This window comes from Lithobates pipiens, unplaced genomic scaffold (genome assembly GCF_037356315.1).
Source record: "Lithobates pipiens isolate NorthernLeopardFrog02 unplaced genomic scaffold, aLitPip1_a1.2 Scaffold_10, whole genome shotgun sequence".
Lineage (NCBI taxonomy): Eukaryota > Metazoa > Chordata > Amphibia > Anura > Ranidae > Lithobates > Lithobates pipiens.
This window is the reverse complement of record NW_027507686.1, coordinates 141,991,981-142,011,521: the sequence shown is the minus strand read 5'-3', so window position 1 is coordinate 142,011,521 and position 19,541 is coordinate 141,991,981. Positions and strand designations below refer to the sequence as shown.

The 19,541-nt window shown below is 43.9% G+C and overlaps 1 protein-coding gene across 2 annotated transcripts in view; it reads left to right on the top strand.

The window, feature by feature from the left end:
- ZNF423 (zinc finger protein 423) overlaps window positions 1-19,541 on the top strand; it is a 368,232-nt gene that overhangs the window by 1,475 nt on the left and 347,216 nt on the right. Inside the window, exon 1 of one of the 2 annotated variants that reach the window (XM_077458270.1) lies at window positions 6,855-8,628. The exons of the other annotated variant lie outside the window; for it this stretch is intronic. Coding sequence (XP_077314396.1) covers window positions 8,589-8,628 — 40 coding nt within the window. The 5' untranslated portion in view covers window positions 6,855-8,588. Of the gene's footprint in view, window positions 1-6,854; window positions 8,629-19,541 lie in introns of those variants that run through there. 2 annotated transcript variants of the gene reach the window in all.

Below are 19,541 nucleotides of genomic sequence, written 5' to 3'. Positions count from 1 at the left end.
TGCTGGGTGGAGCAGTGTACAGGGACAGCAGTGGGGGCTTCGATCTAACGTGAGTATTTCATGAGCTAGTATGCTGTGCATACTAGCTCATTATGCCTTTGTCTTGCAGGTTTTTTGTTTTGTTTTTGTAGTGGGTTTACAACCACTTTAACAGGCAGAAAACAAAAAACACAAAAGGTAGTTCAAAAATAAGTCACGATACCTGCATACAGACTTCCCAGTAGTCAGGTGGTTTCCTTTAATCCAGTGAATGGTAGGGTAAAGGCAGCCAGGCTTGAAGATTTCCACCCTATTCATGTAAATGTGCCAGCCGACCAGTGGTGACTGGTGCTAAAAAAAAATTGGGGGGGTGCAACAAACACTCACTTACATTGATATAGAAGAAACACTTGCATCTCATGAGCGTGCCTGGGGTGCCTTGCGTTCCATGGGAAGAGAAGTCGCAAACCTTAAGTAATGTGATGATGCTCAAAGCCCCACCCTACATGTTAAGAACCATCCAATCACATGAGACCAAAAATATAAAAACAATATGAATTTGCTAAAATCAAAAGTGAGAGGGTTCGGGCGCAGGCCCCCTGCCATGCACACATATGAACGAATATGAACAGTTTTGTAGTCTCCTCCTCTGCCAGATAGCGCGGCTATAGCCTTTGGGCCGCTCTGCCTCCAGTTGATTAAACAAGGCTTCAGGCACAGAAAACATGATTGTTTTTCCCACATGTAATGATCAAAATAGGGATTTCGTTAGTTACAGCCTTATTCCGAAATGGATTACATTTTTTTATTTTTCTCCAAATTCTACAAACCTAATAACAACTTGAAAGAAATGTGAAATCTTTGCAAATTTATTAAAAATAAAAACAAAAAAAAAACATGTACATAAGTAGAAAACATGTACATAAGTAGAGCTGCACAATTAATAATCAAGAATCATTATCGTGATCTTGACTGAAGTGTTTCACAATTCTTTCTATGCAAAGAATTCTCTCTGCTCTTCTGAAGCCACAGCCCTCAAGAGAAAAGAAGGGAAAACTGGGCAGTCTGCCAAGAATCAAAACATTCTTTATCAGCTGAACTTAAGTATAAACATTGTAACAATTTGTCAAAGGAATAGACTTTGTGTGTAAGTTAAAAAAGTTTAACCACTTAAACACTAAACCTTTTTTGCTGACATTTGTTGGTTTCAAGTTAAAAAAAATTTTTTTAGCTAGAAAATTACTTAGAACCCCCAAACATTATATATATTGTTTTAGTAGACACTCTAGAGAATAAATTGGTGGTTGTTGCAATATCTTATGTCACACTGTATTTGCGCAGCGGTCTTTCAAATGCAATTTTTTTTAACGGGTAAAGTTAGCCCATTTTTTGTTTTTTTTGTATAATGTGAAAGATTTTACGTTGCAAGAATTGTGAGAGAATTGTGATCTTTTTATTCTAAGCAAAAAAATTGTGATTCTCATTTTGGCCAGAATCGTGCAGCTCTATACATAAGTATGCACAGCCTTTGCTCAATATTTTGTTGAAGCATCTTTGGCACCAATTACAGCCTTAAGTCTTTTTTGAGTATGATGCTACAAGCAGTGGCGGAACTAACGCCATAGTGACCCATGCGGGTGCTATGAGGCCCACAGCCAAGGAGGGCCCAGTAAACGGGCGGCGGGTGAGCCGCCGAGCTGCCCGTTCACTCGGTGCTTGTACAGTCACACTGACTGTAAAAGTGGACACAGCTGTGTGGCTCGGCGGCAGGGCGGAAGCTGGGAGGCTCGGTGGGCAGGGCTGGACTGGGACAAAAATGTGGCCCTGGACTTCATCCAGACCGGCCCAGGGCACAACACATCAGGGTACGGTAGCACATCAGGGTACAGAGCCCAGCACATCAGGGCACAAGGCACATCAGGGTACAACATACAAGGCCACATCAGGGTACAGAGCCCAGCACATCACCTTACAGGGCCCAACACATCAGGGTACAGGGCATTGGGGTACAGAGCCCAGCACAGTAGGACATCAGGGCACAGGTCACAGTACATCAGGGCACAACACATCAGGGTGCAGGGCACAGCACATCAGGGTACAGGACATCAGGTCCCGGGGCCCATTAGGGCATGGGACATCGGGGCACATCAGGCCACATGGCATACCAGAGCATGGGGCACAGGGCACATGGCACAACAGGGCACATGGCAGATCAGGTCGAGAGGCACATTATGGGGCACATTATGGTACATGGCACATCGGGGCACATTATGGTACATGGCACATCGGGGTACATGGCACATTGGGGTACATGGCACATTATGGTACATGGCACATTGGGGCACATCAGGGCACATAGCACATCAGGGCATGGGGCACATAGCACATCAGGGCATGGGGCACATAGCACATCAGGGCATGGGGCACATAGCACATCAGGGGGCACATTATGGGATCTTACTAGTCAGTATGCAGAGTAGCGCAGGAAGCGTCTCATGTCACGCAGCGCTGCTCGCTCCCCGGCGGCCCCTCCTCTCTTCTCGTATATCCCCATTGGCTTGTAAGATCATCTGGGATAGACATGAGAGACGCTTCCTACGCTATTCTGCATACTGGATAAATCTCAATCTACCCGTCAGGTGCCAGCTGTTGTACTATCCATACCTGAAACAGGCCCACACTGGCCATTGGCCCACTGGGAATTTCCCGGTAGTCCCGATGGCCAGTCCATCCCTGTTGGTGGGTGGCCAATCAGCGTGTGGCAGAGCAGGGAGATGACATAATCTCTCGGCGCCCTCCCTGCAGCCTGGCAGTTCCACCCTAACTCACTGTGCAGTTGAAAACTGTCCACTTGCCACAAGTTTCAGATTGTAATTTTCCTGCTAAGGTGGGGAATGGGGATTGTCACTTCTGTTTCCCAGTCTGAGTCAGGCAGCAGAGAGATGTATCTCTCTGCTGCCTGACTCAGACTGGGAAACAGAAGTGACAATCCCCATTCCCCACCTTAGCAGGAAAATTACAATCTGAAACTTGTGGCAAGTGGACAGTTTTCAACTTGTGGCAAGTGGACAATCCGCAATGTGTGGCAGGTGACATGGCAAGTGGACAATCCCCAACTTGTGGCAAGTGGACAATCCCCAACTTGTGGCAAGTGGACAATCCCCAACTTGTGGCAAGTGGACAATCCCCAACTTGTGGCAAGTGGACAATCCCCAACTTGTGGCAAGTGGACAATCCCCAACTTGTGGCAAGTGGACAATCCCCAACTTGTGGCAAGTGGACAATCCCCAACTTGTGGCAAGTGGACAAACCACAATAGGTGGCAGGTGACATGTCAAGTGGACAATTTGCAACGTGTGGCAAGTGGACAATCCGCAACGTGTGGCAGGTGACATGGCAAGTGACAATCCGCAACGTGTGGCAGGTGACATGGCAAGTGACAATCCGCAACGTGTGGCAGGTGACATGGCAAGTGACAATCCGCAACGTGTGGCAGGTGACATGGCAAGTGACAATCCGCAACGTGTGGCAGGTGACATGGCAAGTGACAATTCGCAATGTGTGACAGGTGACATGGCAAGTGACAATCCGAAACTTGTGGCAGGTAACGTGGCAAGTGGACAATCTGCAACGTGTGACAATCTGCATCTGGTGACAGGTGACGTGGCAAGTGACAATTTGCATCTGGTGGCAAGTGACAGACTCGGGGCTCTCACTGATTCTGCATTATGGTGAGTTGAACCATTTAATTTTCTATAACAATGTAATAATAGAAATGTGTTTCAATCATCCTGACACAATAACAACCATGGTAGAGAGAGAGAGATCACCGCTCCAGGTAGGTCAAGCGACAGTAGAAAACTTTCTCACCCTGCTGACGTTTGGCCAGCTGACTCGCTCCTATGGACTGCCTGGCTGGATGTTCTTTCGCTATGCACAGCTGCGTCATGCGGCTAGGGCACAGTTCCCTGAACCCCCGACTCTGCGGCCTAACCCGCTGGAGGAGCTGTTCGAGGGTGAAGGCCCCAGAAAACCCTTATCAGATGTTTACCGGATTATACTCCCGATAGACTCTCATAAGTTGGACTCTCTCTGGGACAAATGGAAGGAGGATATCCCATCTCTAGAGCGGGAGGATTGGGAGGAATGTTTGGAAAAAGGTCCCCAATTGGTCATTTCTGCGGGTGATAAACTCATTCAAACAAAGTTTTTGCACAGGGTATATCACACTCCTACGCGACTTGCGAGAATATACCCTAACAGAGACCCGCACTGTCCTAGATGTAGGGCGGAGCTTGGTACCTACCTCCATATGTTCTGGGACTGCCGCCGCCTGCACAGGTATTGGTCTGGGGTGTTTGATCACCTCAACACCCGGTTGGGGCTGGAGGTCCCTAGGACTCCTGAGATGGCCTTACTGGGCATTCACGCAGATGAACATAAACCCTACTACACTAAGTTGCTGATTTCATATTTACTTTTTTTTATGCCAAGAAAACTTTCTCATCCAGCTTGGAAGCCCAGGTGCTGGCAATGCATATAGCAATCAAAAACAGGAAGAAGATCTGGACAGCTGCACTCAAAAAACATTTTTTTGCCTTTTATTCAAAAATTCTTGTGAACAAAAATACAGGCCACAGCAGGAAAAGACAGGAGCTAACGCGTTTCACACTTCAATGTAGTGCTTAGTCATAGCGAATTGTGGACTAAGCACTACATTGAAGTGTGAAATGAGCACTGACAGGCTGACCCCCCCCACCCCTTCAACCTCTGCAGCAATGCTGGGAGCACTCAAAAGTCTATTTCCCAACCTCTGGATATGACTCTGAGCATGTGCACTCAACTTTTTTAGTCGACCATGGTGAGGCCTGTTCTGAGTGGAAGTTCACCAAATTTAACACACCTGCTCCCCATTCACACCTGGGACCTTGTAACACTAAGGAGTCACATGATACTGGGGAGGGAAAATTGCTAATTGGGTCCAATTTGGGCATCCTCACTTAGGGGTGTACTCACTTTTGTTGCCAGTGGTTTAGACATTAATGGCTGTGGGTTGAGTTTTTTGAGGGGACAGAAAATTTACATTGTTATACAAGCTGTACACTCACTACTTTACATTGTAGCAAAGTGTCATTTCTTCAGTGTTGTCACATGAAAAGATATAATAAAATATTTACAAAAATGTGAGGGGTGTACTCACGTTTGTGAGATACTGAACATGTGATTTTTTGTTTTGTTTTTTCTTTTTAAGAAATGTGCAAAGATTTCAAACAAAATTCTTCCACGTTTAGTGTTGTGTGCCATTAAACCTAGACAGGTAGCTGTCATTAATGCAAGCCATTCATACTTTGGCAGGTACTGGTGAGTTGTGTGTGTCATTCACACCTGAGCAGTTAGCTGTCAAAGCTGTGTGCCATTCATACCTGGGCAGATAGCTATCAGAAGGGTGTGTAGCATTTTTTTTTTTTTAAATGAATAGGTAGCCGTCAGTGGGTGTGTGTCATTAATACCTGGCCAGGTAGTTGTCAGTAGGTGTGTACTATCCATACCTGATCAGGTCGCTGTCAGTAGGTGTGTACTATCCATAACTGATCAGGTAGTTGTCAGTAGGTGTGTACTATCCATACCTGATCAGGTAGTTGTCAGTAGGTGTGTACTATCCATACCTGATCAGGTAGTTGTCAGTAGGTGTGTACTATCCATACCTGATCAGGTCGCTGTCAGTAGGTGTGTACTATCCATAACTGATCAGGTAGTTATCAGTAGGAGTGTACTATCCATACCTGATCAGGTAGTTGTCAGTGGTGAGTGGCATTTATAGTATGTAGAGCAGTTAGCTGTCGCTGTTGTTTATTATTCATACCTAAGCAGGTAAGTTTTATTTGCATTTGCCATTCATACTTGGGCAGGTAGCTGTTCATTGTGTACCATTTTTGCCATTCATACCTGGGCAGTTAGTTGTCAGTAGTGTATGTACATACCTAGGCAGGTGGTTCTCAGTAGTGTGTGGCATTCATACTTGGGCAAGTAGCAGTCAGTGGGCATGTACTATTTATCCCTGAGCAGGTATGTGTCATTCATAGTTGGGCGGGTAGCTGCCAGTGCTGTGTGCCACTCACATCTGGGCAGGAAATTTTCAGTGCCTGGGCAGATAGCTGGCAGTTGTGTGTGGCATTTATACCCAAGCATGAAGCCATCAATGGTGTTTACCGTTTACACCGAGCAGTTAACTTTCAGTGGCCATTTATACTTGGTTAGGTAGCTGTCTGTGGATGTGCATTTGAGAAGATAGCTGTCAATGGTGTGTGGCATTCCTACCTGGGCAGTAAGTTTTTGGTGGTGTGTAGCATTTGTACTTGAGCATGTATCTGTCAAGGGTGTGCCATTCATACCTGGGCAGGTAAAGGTAACTCTCTGTGGTGTATGCCCTTCATACCTGGGAAGATAGCCGTCAGTGGTGTATGCCATTCATACCTGGGCAGGTAGCCCTCTGATGTATGCCATTCATACCTGGGCAGGTAGCTGTCAGTGGTGAGAAGGGGCATCCCTGTGTCTGCTGGCACACATTCCGTGGCACTCCTAGGATCGGTACATTTGCTGCAGCACCGGGAATCCAGTTGTGATCACGGAATGTCACCAATTTGGAAATCTGTGTTGATTCCAACCTGAAGGTTTATTGGTCCCTCCACAAGCAGCGATCGGCGATGTGGTCGTTGTTCTGTCCTCTTCCATGGTCTGTGATCCCGGCGCTCCATCCCCCATCCACATTCCTCCGGTGCCCCTTCCTCTCCCCGATCACCCCCAGTGCCGGTGCCCTCTCTCCTCCCCCACAACTCCGCCTCGTCCCCTCCTTCAGCCTGTATTTCCAGCGCTGTCCAGGGCTCGGTGCTGTTGTCTCTGACTGTCTGATTGAGCCCAGGCTGTGCGGGGGCTCCCTGCGGGATCAGAGCGCTCCCCCGCCGGGACTCCACTCCTCACATCCCCCTGCTGGGACTCCGCTCCATCCCCAGCCCAGCCTGGCTTTATTATGTGTGTCTGCAGTGCAGCCCCAGCAGCAGCAGCGAGAGCAGGAGGGGAGAGAGCCGGGACAAAGAGCAGCCAGCCGGACGTGCGGCATGAGATAGGGAAGCGGGGAGGCTGCGGCGGGCATACCGCGGCGCATGGGGGCAGCTAGCGGCGCCGGAGAGGCGATCATCGGACACTGAGCCTTCCGTCCCCCCCACCGATCGGGGCTACTTACATCTACACCGGGCACATAGGACGAGGAAAGCACCCTTCCCCACACATACACCTTACTTTACTGGAGCTCACCCACAGTATTAATCCGAGGGGCCCCGCCACAGTATTATCCCAAGTATTACCTACTGCCCCCCCAATTAAAGGCGCATCCTTTGTGCCATAGTGATCGCCGGTACCCCGCTTATAGGACCCCGATCTCCGGTACCCCGCTTATAGCACCCCGATCTCCGGTACCCCGCTTATAGGACTCCGGTACCCCATCACTAGTTCCCGCTTATAGGACCCCGATCATCGTTATCCCGCGTATAGGACCCCGATCATCGTTATCCCGCGTATAGGACCCCGATCATCGTTACCCCGCTTATAGGACCCCGATCATCGTTACCCCGCTTATAGGACCCCGGTTAGACAACCCTGATCTCCGGTAGCGCAGGTTATAGCACCCAGATCACTAGTCCGCCGGTTAGCACCCAGTTTACCAGTACCGCCGGGCTTGGCACCCCGAGCAGCAGTGCCCCCGGTTATAGGACCCTGATTACCAGTACCGCAGCTTATAGTACCCGATCACCGGTACTGCCAGGCTTGACAACCCGATCAGCAGTGCTCCCGGCTTCAGCACCAAAATCACTAGTGCCGTCGGACTTAACACCCCCACACACATATTTTGGCACACCATCACACCGGACTGGGCACACGATCGCCAGTACCTGCTGGTTTCAGCACCCCGATCACCAGTTTCCTCCCGTTTTTAGCACACCGATCATCAGTCCCCCCCCCTTAGTTTTGGCACCCCGATCACCTGCCCCCCTCCAGTCTTAGCACCCCGATCAACAGCCCCCCCTAGTTTTGGCACCCCGACCCCATCCCACAGTTTTGACACCCCGATTACCAGTTCCCCCCCCCCCCAGTTTTGGCACCCGATCACCAGTCGTTTTCCCCCACTCTTAGCACCCCGATTACCAGACCCCCAGTTTTAGCACCCCGATCATCAGCCCCCCCCCCCCAGTTTTAGCACCCCGATTACCAGCCCCCTCCCGCTCCGGTAGAGACATAAGGCAGGCACTAGTCAGTAGATGGACTAATTGAATTAGCACCCCTCCCCCAGGCTCCGGCATTTATCCTAATTTTTTCCTGCAGCGCTGGTGTGACTACCCCTAGGGCTTGGGGTGGGGGGGCACCGGTGCTCCTCCCTCCTCTTCCATCCCCCTCTGCACCCAAGGGAGTCCCAATCCCACACAATAGGAACTTTAGCACAATAAGTCAAAGGAAGGGGGAAGAGTTTTTTGCAGGAGGGATCCGGCCGCAGGGATCAGCCAGGGGAGCCGATCACAGACTTCATCCGAAGTGGGGAGCGCTGAGAGATCGGGGACATGTCCAGGAGGAAGCAGGCCAAGCCACGATCGGTGAAAGGTAAGGAGCGATCTGTACATAGACGATGAGCCTGTCACTGGAGATCGCGGTGTCCTCCAGTCGGGCCCTGGCTCGGATTGCATAGTGTGGGTGGGTTGAAGATCGGTGGGGAGGATCGCACTGTGGGGCCGGCCTGTATCCTTCCATTGAGTCCAGTGCTGCGGCTCCATCCAGACACGTGGGCTGCAGACAGTCTGCATCCCATTCAGTGTGCACAATAAACAGATCCTCCCATCCGGTACATCCCCATCACATCTGCTGCAAACTTTGCCTGGCCACTGTTTAGAAACATTCTCATTAAATACACACAACAGAGATACACACGCTCAGATTTCCTTTCCAAAAAAAGTGACAGTTATTTTCAGTTGTGTCCAATGAGATTTGAAAATCGCAGTCACATGGCTGAAAATAAAGACGCTTCTCCTTGTGTATGACTTGGTGAGCTGAGCCTGTTACATAGTCCAATACTGAGATCTGTTTTTAAAGCCATCCAAATATCTTATCAGTAAAGGGCAATTGGGCGATCCGGCGTACAATTTTGTGTATATGGTTATGTCTTCCCACAGGTGACTACAGATCCATCACAAGGGAACCTACAGTATAAAAGAAATCAGAAAACGGAGCATAGCTGAGCGTCGGTAGGTGAACAGGTACATTGAAATTGATTTCTATTTTCCTGTTCACCTACCAATATTTTTAGATGTGCTCGGCTTTTTTTTATTTTTATTTTTATTTTTTATTCTTAAAAGCATTATTAATGTAATATATTACAGAAGTCATAGATGTTTTGGCTACAATAGGTTTTTTTTTCAGCTTGATGTCTGTTATTTTTCAACTTCCCTGAATAATGCAAGCTGTCCAGCAAAACTGGCAGTTAAAAGGTTGAGACAAACCATTTAATACTGACTGGGTGCTTACAATGGTCAGCTTTTATTCATGAACATAAAAAACCTTTATCCCAAAAGCGTGGACAAAAAACAGTTTGTTGTAACTGCTTATAAAGTGTTAGCTGGAATTCTGATTACATTTTTTAGCCAAGTCTAGCTAAATCTACTAGTGCATGTAACACTATCCTCTGCCCAGATCTCCAAAGGGGTCTCCTTTAGTGAAGTGGAGCGACTCTAAGGCAGGACGTGTGTTCCTGGCCAGATCACCAGGTGAAAATAAAGGCCAAACAAACAAATGTAACCCCCATGTTTAAGAATCGCTAAGCTGCAATATATTACATGTTTGGGTTTAACATTTCTGTAATGTGTGGTCAGTGCTGATAAGACATTAGAGGGGTGCCGATGTTGCCAAGAATCTGAAAGGTATCCCTGCCATTGCAATTTGAAATTTTGTTAATGTAGCAAAATTATTTACACATTATGTTTTTCAGTAAATGTATGTACTGGTAATTCAAGTAATTCTAAAGCCAACAAAAATTTGGATAGAGCAGGGAAGGGTTAAAACAGCTGCCCTCCATCATCATCATACTATTATTATTTATTTATAAAAAAAAATTATTCTATATAATTTTTTTTTTCTGCCACCAGGGTCTTATTAGGGAGATTTCATTTCACTTCCTGTCCTGCAGACTCAACATGAAGTAAGAGGATATCTTTCAAATGCAAAGGAAATCCTCTCTCAAGCTGGCCATACACTATACAATTAGATTGTACAATGTTCTTCAGATCTGTATGTAATACCTACCTAAACAATCTATTCTATTTGCTTCAATTCAGGCAGGCCCTTGCACTACCAATTTGATGGTAAATCTATAGGAAATTGTACAGTCAGATTATGTAGTGTATGGCCAGCTTTAGACAGTTGTCACATGAACAAGTGTCCCCGTGGGGAAATTTCCCCTCTCTTCCTGTAGGTGACAACTCCAAAACCTGTCTTTCTCTTTTCTCCCTGGTGACATTGGTGATCGAATAGAGAGAGCCAATCTCCCTATCCAAGACGCGGACATCAATATAAATCTGACACTTCTGACCCTAAGCTCTCTATACACATCTAACACAAAGCTTGTAAATTATGTAAACATTTTCTTTGTTTTATTAATAAGAAGGTTATGTTTGATAAAAGATGGAAGAGTCAGACTACTACAATACATCTATACCGTATCCTAGATCCATACAAGTCATAAGTCGCCTGTTTATAGATAAAGAAATGAAATAAATGTAATAAAAAGATGTTTGGTAACACTTTGTACATTGACTATTCTGTCATATGAAAGGAAGTCTCCCCAAGATAATGTAATGTGTCACCGTGATAACAAATATACCATAGTGTTATAAACACAAATCTACATGAGAAAGGCAGTAATCTGTCTCAGAATATTAAGAGAGAATGGCGACACACAGGATTGTTCAGACTTCAGGTGCTGGGAAGGGTTAAATCTCAGCTTCTTTATTCATAACCTGACTTGCTCCTGAAGATACACGGAATATGGTTTCCATGTCCTGCATGGATGAGGGCCGATAAGCCAGAAACAGCTGTGTGCAATGAATGAATGGCTCTATAGCGGTATTAGGCTGTCTCTGTGTTCTGAATCAGTGGCTGTGGATGCAGTCGGTCACCGAGGCATATATGAATGATTTGCATGGTTCCACCCACTTTTCTTAAATTAACCATAAATCCTTTCTTAATGATTTTGTGATGGAAGTGATGACATGTTAATAGCATCTGTCTGCTGTACTTTACAGATTCTTCTTTTTCTTTTTTTTTTATGTGTGTGTGTGTGTGTGTGTGTGTGTGTAGTGGTTGTTGACTACCCAGACAGTGCCTCCGTCTGATTGGATGCAGGTATTGTTTGGACAAACAAAATTCTGTCCGATTCCCTCAACAAAAGTCCATTAAATTAGCAGAGGCACTCGGGGTTTGAAAGAACAGGGCCATCCGCAGCTTGAATTCCAGTCGAATCCACCATAATTCGAACATGGATGGCCACCTTTTTTAAATGTTTTTTTTTTTTTTGCCCTTACATGATCCAAATTTCAGTTACTGTACTTTATACAAATGGAACTCCCATTGCCAATTTCTTTGGTTGTGCATTTTATTACCTTGAATTGTGACATCATATTCCACTGGACTCTACAGGATACAGACTATTCACACCAGACCCTGCTCTATAGGGGCTTCCAGTGTAAGCCAATGACGGTGAAACCTAGACGTGCTGTCTGGCCTTTTATATGTAATGTAATGCAATTTACTTTGGATTGTGCGATTTAAAGAAAAGCGTCTGAAGGAGACCTAGACAATGTAGAATAATTCATGTTATGTTTCGGCTTTTGAATGTGAGCATGAATCTGACATTCAACAAACGTTCACTGCAGGTGAATCTTCCAGGTGCATGCATTTTAAATGAGTGATTCACCCCCAGGAAATGATTTGGCAAAGTCACATTCACTGCTTTATAAATATGCCCCTAAGTATAACCGTACGAAGATGGTCCTACACAATACAATCCCATTGCATAAACTCCTTTTAGCTTCACCAAAACTATGTGATATAAGGACAAATGTAAACAGTCTGTTCAAATTGTAGCCAAGTAGGCAGACCCTTGCACTACATAGTTGATGGTAGATCTAAAGGAGATTGTAGAATGTATGGTCAACTTAATGATTCATGCCAGAGTTGGTATATTGTTACATTGGTCCAGCTTGGACCTATGTACATCCTGATGGGGTTTATGGCCCTGGAAGATAGAGCTAATTGAAATACGCTGCTGCTCCAAGGATTTCCACTTGCTTCCAAGTCCAGTGCTGAGTGTCTGAATGGATGCATTCTGAACACAGGAGATCGTCCGCTCGGCATTTGTCTCATAAGGAGAAAGCTTTGTGTTTGTTTTCTAAATAAATCCAAAGCATTCTCTGATAGATGAGGTGGAGACGTGTGGCAGTGATGTCATTCTCTCCACCTCATCCAATCAGAGAATGCTTTTCATTCATTCAGCTGAGCGGCCAACCTCCTGTGTTCACAAGGCATCAGGCTGGCTTCTCAGCCTAGGATGTAAAAATATACCATGCCTTACATTCTTCTTTAACTACACTAACCAATTCCTTTAAAATCTTTGGTCTATTTTGCCCCGAGTAACCAAGTGTGGGCTGCATTGGCTTATCTGGTAAGATTTACTATTCATACCATGTGGGTAGAGCCTTGACCTTTGGACATTGGTAGATGTGGGACCACTTGTACTGTGACAACACACCATTGCCCTTCTATTTCCCACTACTGGTGTAAAGAGTACTGTACTAAAACTGGAGAGTACAAAATCTGGTACAATTCGGCATAGAAACAAATCGGATTACATTTTTTAGTAAATCAACTCCATAGGCTCCAAAATAATAACATCATTAGCAAAATGCTATATTACTAGAAGCAGAATGATACCATGTGTCCATCTAGGTGAAATAGTGATACTACTAATTTAACTTGTGTCATTAGAATCAATGTCATTTACCCAGCAATACTGTGCAGTCAGTGATACAATACTATCGTCATGATTTTGAGTTGAAGCATAAGTTCACCTAAAACAGAAAATTAAAAATCCGCACAAGAGACATCACCTACCTTCAGTAAGATAAGTATGTCCCTTGTGCTGCTGTGTCTTCCTTCTGCTGAAAATGTCCTTCTTTGATGCCCCCCAGCTGCTGTAATCTTCCTGTGTGGTGGGGATTAACAGAACTAAGGAGCTGTGATCAAGAGTGTTTGACTATGCCAGCCCTTTCTGTCCAGCTGCTACTACAACTTCTATGAACGAGACAAGCTATGAATGGAGGGGGTAGGCCTATCATTCATCTGCCCATTCTCCATTCATACATTGTGTTTCATTCATAGAGGTTGTGGTAACGGCTTCTATGAATAAAGAAGCTGGACATTAAGGGCAGGCATACATGAGTATCAATTGTATCTTTAAAGGAATGGCGCTACTTAAATGTGAAAACAAACCAAACTGAAATCATAAAAATAGAAAAAGCATTAGTCCATAAATAATAATGTATATAGGATAGTCCTTCCGGTGTCTTCCAATCACCATGACCCAAAATCGGTAATGTGCTTTTCCAAATACACTTCAATTGTGCTCCATCACCGTGCAGGTAAAAATTCACACTCACCAACTCCAAAGGGCCATGAAATGTGTAATCCAGATACGTCTCCTTTTGTCACTCAGCCCAGTAGCTGAGAATTTTTACCCTCATGGTGATGGAGCACGATTTATGTGAATTTGGAAAAGCACATTACCGCTTTTGGGTCACGGTGATTGGAAGACACCTGAAGGAATATCCTATATACATTATTATTTATGGACTAATGCTTTTTCTGTTTTTACCAAACCAAAATCATAAAAATACAAAAAGCATTAGTCCATAAATAATAATGTATATAGGATAGTCCTTCCGGTGTCTTCCAATCACCATGACCCAAAATTGGTAATGTGCTTTTCCAAATTCACATAAATCGTGCTCCATCACCGTGAGGGTAAAAATTCTCAGCTACTGAGCTGAGTGACAAAAGGAGACATATCTGGAGTACACATAAAAAGCGAGCGAGGCCTTTCATGGCCCTTTGGAGTTGGCGAGTGTGAATTTTTACCCTCACAGTGATGCAGCACAATTGAAGTGAATTTGGAAAAGCACATTACCGGTTTTGGGGCACAGTGATTGAAGACGCCTGAAGGCTGATCCTATATACATTATTTATGGATCAATATTTTTAGCTTTTTTTTTTTTTTTTTTATGATTTGTTTGGTTTGTTCACATTTAAGTAGCGCCATTCCTTTTTTTTTTTTTTTATATACATGATGTTTTTGAGGTTATTTGTTCACTTTAAAGGGCCAGATGCTACATTTTACATTTCTGCATTCGTTTAGAGGTGAGACGTGGAGTTTATCACATTTTTACACTTCATGCATGATGATTAACTGTTACAAACCTTTAGTTCTATTAACCCCTGCCGCACCAGAACATTATGATGGCAGGGGTGGGGGCATTGGAGGAGGACTTTTTTTTTTTTTTTTTTTTTTTTTTTTTGGGCAAAAGAATGGCACAGCAGCACAAGCAGAAACATCTAATTGAAGGTAAGTAATGTTGCTTGTGTGAATTTGATTTTTTTGTTTTTGTTTTAGTTTAACTTGGGCTTTAAAGCAGTATCAAACCCCAAAACAAAAATGTAATATTTATATATATATATATATATATATATATATATATATATATATATATATATATATATATATATATATATATATATATATATATATATATATATATATATATATATATATATATATATATATAATTTTTTTTTTTTTTTTTTTTTTAATTTCAAGAGACACTTTGCACTTAAAGTAATCTACAATTTATACAGCGCTTTACATGTTGTATATTCAAATCAGTACATGCTCTCAAGAAGCTTTGTCTAAGGTCCTTATCTCACATGCATACATAATAGGGGAATTTTTTAGACAGGGGCCAATTAACCTACCAGCATGTCTTTGGAGTGTGGGAGGAAAGTGAACTCTACTATCTCACCTTCCCATAGGGGGGCACACGGTATATATGGCATCCGTGAAGAAACTGAGTGGGCGAAGTAATGCCTACTGGAAGACGGTGTAATAAAATAGTCACATTGCTGGTCTGTACAGGCACAGTGCACACTTAAAGGGACATTCCCTTCCCCAAAATGGCACCCATAATAGCTTGGGTGCACATAGATACATTTAGGAACAGTCTCATTGGTTTAAAGCTTTGTAAAGTAATCTTTTTGTTATGTAGCTGCATAACCTAGGATAACACGTTTTTCCCACACTTCTGTAGACTCGGGGTGCTTAAGTGTTCTGATCAGATCCATCTAGGTCTGGAGAGAAAAGACAATTTACGCTGCTATCAGTTCATAAATAAACACGATGGATTGGCTGTAATTGGATGTAAGCAGACACATGTCGGTTTTACATACGACTGCCTATAGACCAGGGATATGTAATTAGCGGACCTCCAGCTGTTGCAGAACTACAAATCCCATGAGGCATTGCAAGACTCTGCCAGCCACAAGCATGACACCCAAAGGCAGAGGCATGATGGGACTTGTAGTTTTGGAACAGCTGGAGGTCCGCTAATTGCAGATCCCTGCTATAGACCTAAAATGGGTCTGCTATGCTCCAGAGACCAAAACAAATGAACAGACCCGAATCTCACTAAAGTGATATCCATTCCGCACCAGTAGGAGATCTGTTCACAGATCCCCTACTGATTGAACATATATGGACTCTGTGAAATAAGCTTTTAGGGCTTGTTATTTATATAGCACCAACAGTTTGTGCAGTGCTTTACAACATAAAGGGAGACAATATAGCAACAATACAATTCATTGTTTACACGTACAACCCTCACTGCTGCCCCTCTGAAAAGCGATCTGCAGTGGGATTGGTTTTCAGAAGCATTGGATGGGCAGCTTGTAGTCAGTATGTCACCTTCTCAATGCTTGTTTTAACACTTCAAAAGCCCAGAGCATTGCAACCTTATTCATTTAATTGCTCACTCCTGAGGTGGATTTTTTTTTTTGTTATAAGTATTTTGAGAGCTATAGATATATTGCTGTACAATATTTATCAGTTCTTGCCCTCAAGTTGCTTACAATCTATGGTCTGATCTCATATGTATTACCAGGGCCAATTTAACGGGAGCCAGTTAACCAAGCAGCATGTCTTTGGAGTGTGGGAGGAAACCCACACAAACACAGGGAGAATATGCAAACTCCATGCAGGTAGTGCTACGGTTGGGATTCAAACCAATGACTAGTGCTGCAAGGCAGAAGTGCTAATCACTAAGCCGCTATAGCCACTATGCTGCACTATAGGATTTGTAGTGTGGACTGCTTTTTTTCCAAACAAAGTTGGTGGAGGGGGAGGGGGGGGGGGGGTGGAAAGAGGCTCAGAGGTCCCAGTGGATGTTACAAGGGGGCAGAAAAAACAGCAAGAAATGATTTCATGGAAAAACAGATTAAAGGACCATTTAAGGATACGTTCCCCTTCAAGTTTCGTCTTACACCCATATTTAGGGTGTAAGGTGTAAGCCCTTGTACACATGGTCGGAAATTCCGATGGAAAATGTCCGATCGGACTGTGGTGTTGGATAATCCGACTGTGTGTGGGCTCCATCAGACTTTTTCCGTCGGAATGTCCGACGAACAAAGTTTGAGAGCTGGATATCACATTTTCCGACAAAAAGATCCGATCGGACTTTGTCCGATCACTTGTAGAGAATTCTGATCAAAGTGCCATGCATGCTCAGATCAAATTACGAGACCAAAGCTATTGGCTACTAGCCTGAACGTAGTCCCGGCGTAATGAGCAAACGTCATCACGTTCCGAACGATTGGATTTTCCGACAACTTTGTCCGACCGTGTGTATGCAACACCAGTTTTGGAAAAAATCTAGACAGATTTTGTGGTCAGAATGTCCGACCGTGTACAAGGGCTAAGATGTTACTAAAGCCTCGTACACGCCAATGGTGACCTTTAATTCAGGGCACACGAGTGCTGCCCCCCCCCCCCCCCCATCCATGCGTCCGGCCCCTAATCTACATGCGGGGCACCAATTCCAATCAGGGTGGGCTCTGGTCACAGAGCACTGCGCCCCAAGCCCAACCAGTTGTGTGACAATAGAGAATGATTATTCCCTATTGTAACGCTGATTCTCCTCCTGGCCAATTCAGAAGCATGAGATCTGTTTCCCCATTTGGAAGAGAAGTGTTCCAATTGGCCTAGGAGGAGCAGAAGCAAGGGAAGCTGCCAGGGGGTGGGAGTGCAGTATGTGTTGAGAGTACCAAATGAAAACCTCAGATTTTGACGCGATCGTATGATAATCTGATCATTCGTACACAGCTGTCATCCAAAATTTTCCAAAGAGACAAACATTTTTTTTGGACGATGCCTGATCATATGATTTTCATTTAATCTATACAGCACATTACAAATAAATTACAAATACATTACATCATCTCTGAATTTTTTTTTTCTATTCTGTCGTGCGAGAATTTTCATACTTCAGTAACCTATGCGCAATCAATATGGAGACTTGCAAAAAATCATTTAGTCAGATTAATCTCATCGTGTGTACTAGGCTGCACCTGTAGTTGCTAAACGACTCAGCTGTGCGGGGCCCGGTCTACACGGCTGGGTTCTGTAAATCAATAAACTACAGGCACTGTCTTCCACTACTGCAGACGGGGCTTGTAGTTCTCAATGAACTGGAACAGTGATGGTTAGTGCTCTTAGTCCATTGATTCTTTCTGGACTTCAGTAACTGTCAGCCTGTATGGGAGTTACAGGCAGACAGCTGTGCTGGGAGTCTGCAGAAGCCTGACATTATACCCTCAATCTGCTGATCACAGGTGCAATGCTCTGCAGGCTCAGAGGAAAGAAACATTTGATGCACATTTTTTACCTGCAAAAGTGCATTGTTGTTTTTTAAGTGAAATTATTATTTAAGTAGTGAATATGTATGCGTTTATTTGAAAAATAGAGTTTGACTTTTAAACCCTGAACATTTAAATCACTTCCAGATTAAAGGGGTGTCGCAGTAGACTTTTATTGTAAAGGTCAGTTCTATATGTAAAACGTAATTTCATATAGATGTCTATGTTCCTAATTGTGTTCAATTTTAGGTTGGTTTGCTGAGATTGCTTTCAGGTTAAGTCACACAATACAGTTGTTTGCCAAAATGCGTTTGTTCTTTTTCTTTCATTTTTGTTTTATTTTTTATTCCAGAGACTGCAATTAAGTATAATATTTTGTCATGCTGATGTGGTCTCTAGTTTCCTTGGAGACAGTTAAGATTTTGGGCCTGAAGCCTGTATTGGAGGTTCATACTACAAATGAGTACACATAATAATACATAATACACAGCTTCTTAGATATTACCAGTCATTGCAGACACCGATATTCACGGTTATCTAATGCCAACAGAATGTGTATGTCTAATATACATATATTCTGTGCATACACATACGCGCGCATGCACGTGCTGAGTGTCAGGCCCAGTAAAATTGACTCTGGAATGTCATTGTACAGGAATACTATACTGCAAAGCCAAAGGTTCACTTACAGAAAGCAGTGTCAGCAAACATTTGTCACCCCCTCTGTGACAGTGACATAACTGTCCTCCGGTCTCATGACTGGCCACTCAATCAATGAGCATGTCATTGTGGAAAGGTACAGGTACTGTCACATGTTCCCCTATACCTTGAAGTATTGGTTCTCTGCTGAGAATACTGAAAATACCCTGCTGCTCTCCATGGTTCACCCAGCCAGTCAGTTTACTGCCCCCTTTCATGATGTCATGGTGTTGGTTCTCTAAGAATACAGGACCCTTGCTACGACCCAGATAATGGAAAACATCTGCAGTCAACAGTCAATACCCAAATCATCAGGAACAGATGAGATCACTGTAGGAAGGACCCACCCATTCTGATAAGGATAAAGATTCGGACCTTGCTGACCCAGTCATGTGAATTCCCATTTAGTATTTATAGTCTTTAGGTGTGTAGAATATATATATATATATATATATATATATATATATATATATATATATATATATATATATATATATATATATATATATATATATATATATATATATATATATATAATGTATGTATGTCAGTGTCAGGTATTGTTTTTCACCTTAATGCATAGGATGAAAAAACACCCCTTTTTTAAGGTGTACTTTTTCACAACGGAGATTACCTTTAAGCAACATCAGCGCCTGCCCCCATTTCCTGGCTGGAGAACCTCCCAGCATCATCTAGCTCTTTCATTCATGGAGGTTCAGCATCATGTGCAGGCATTACCTAGAGTGGTCTGCATGCAAATACAGCCTGCCTAGGAATGTTCACTCCTCCTGACTACCGTCCACCCATCAACA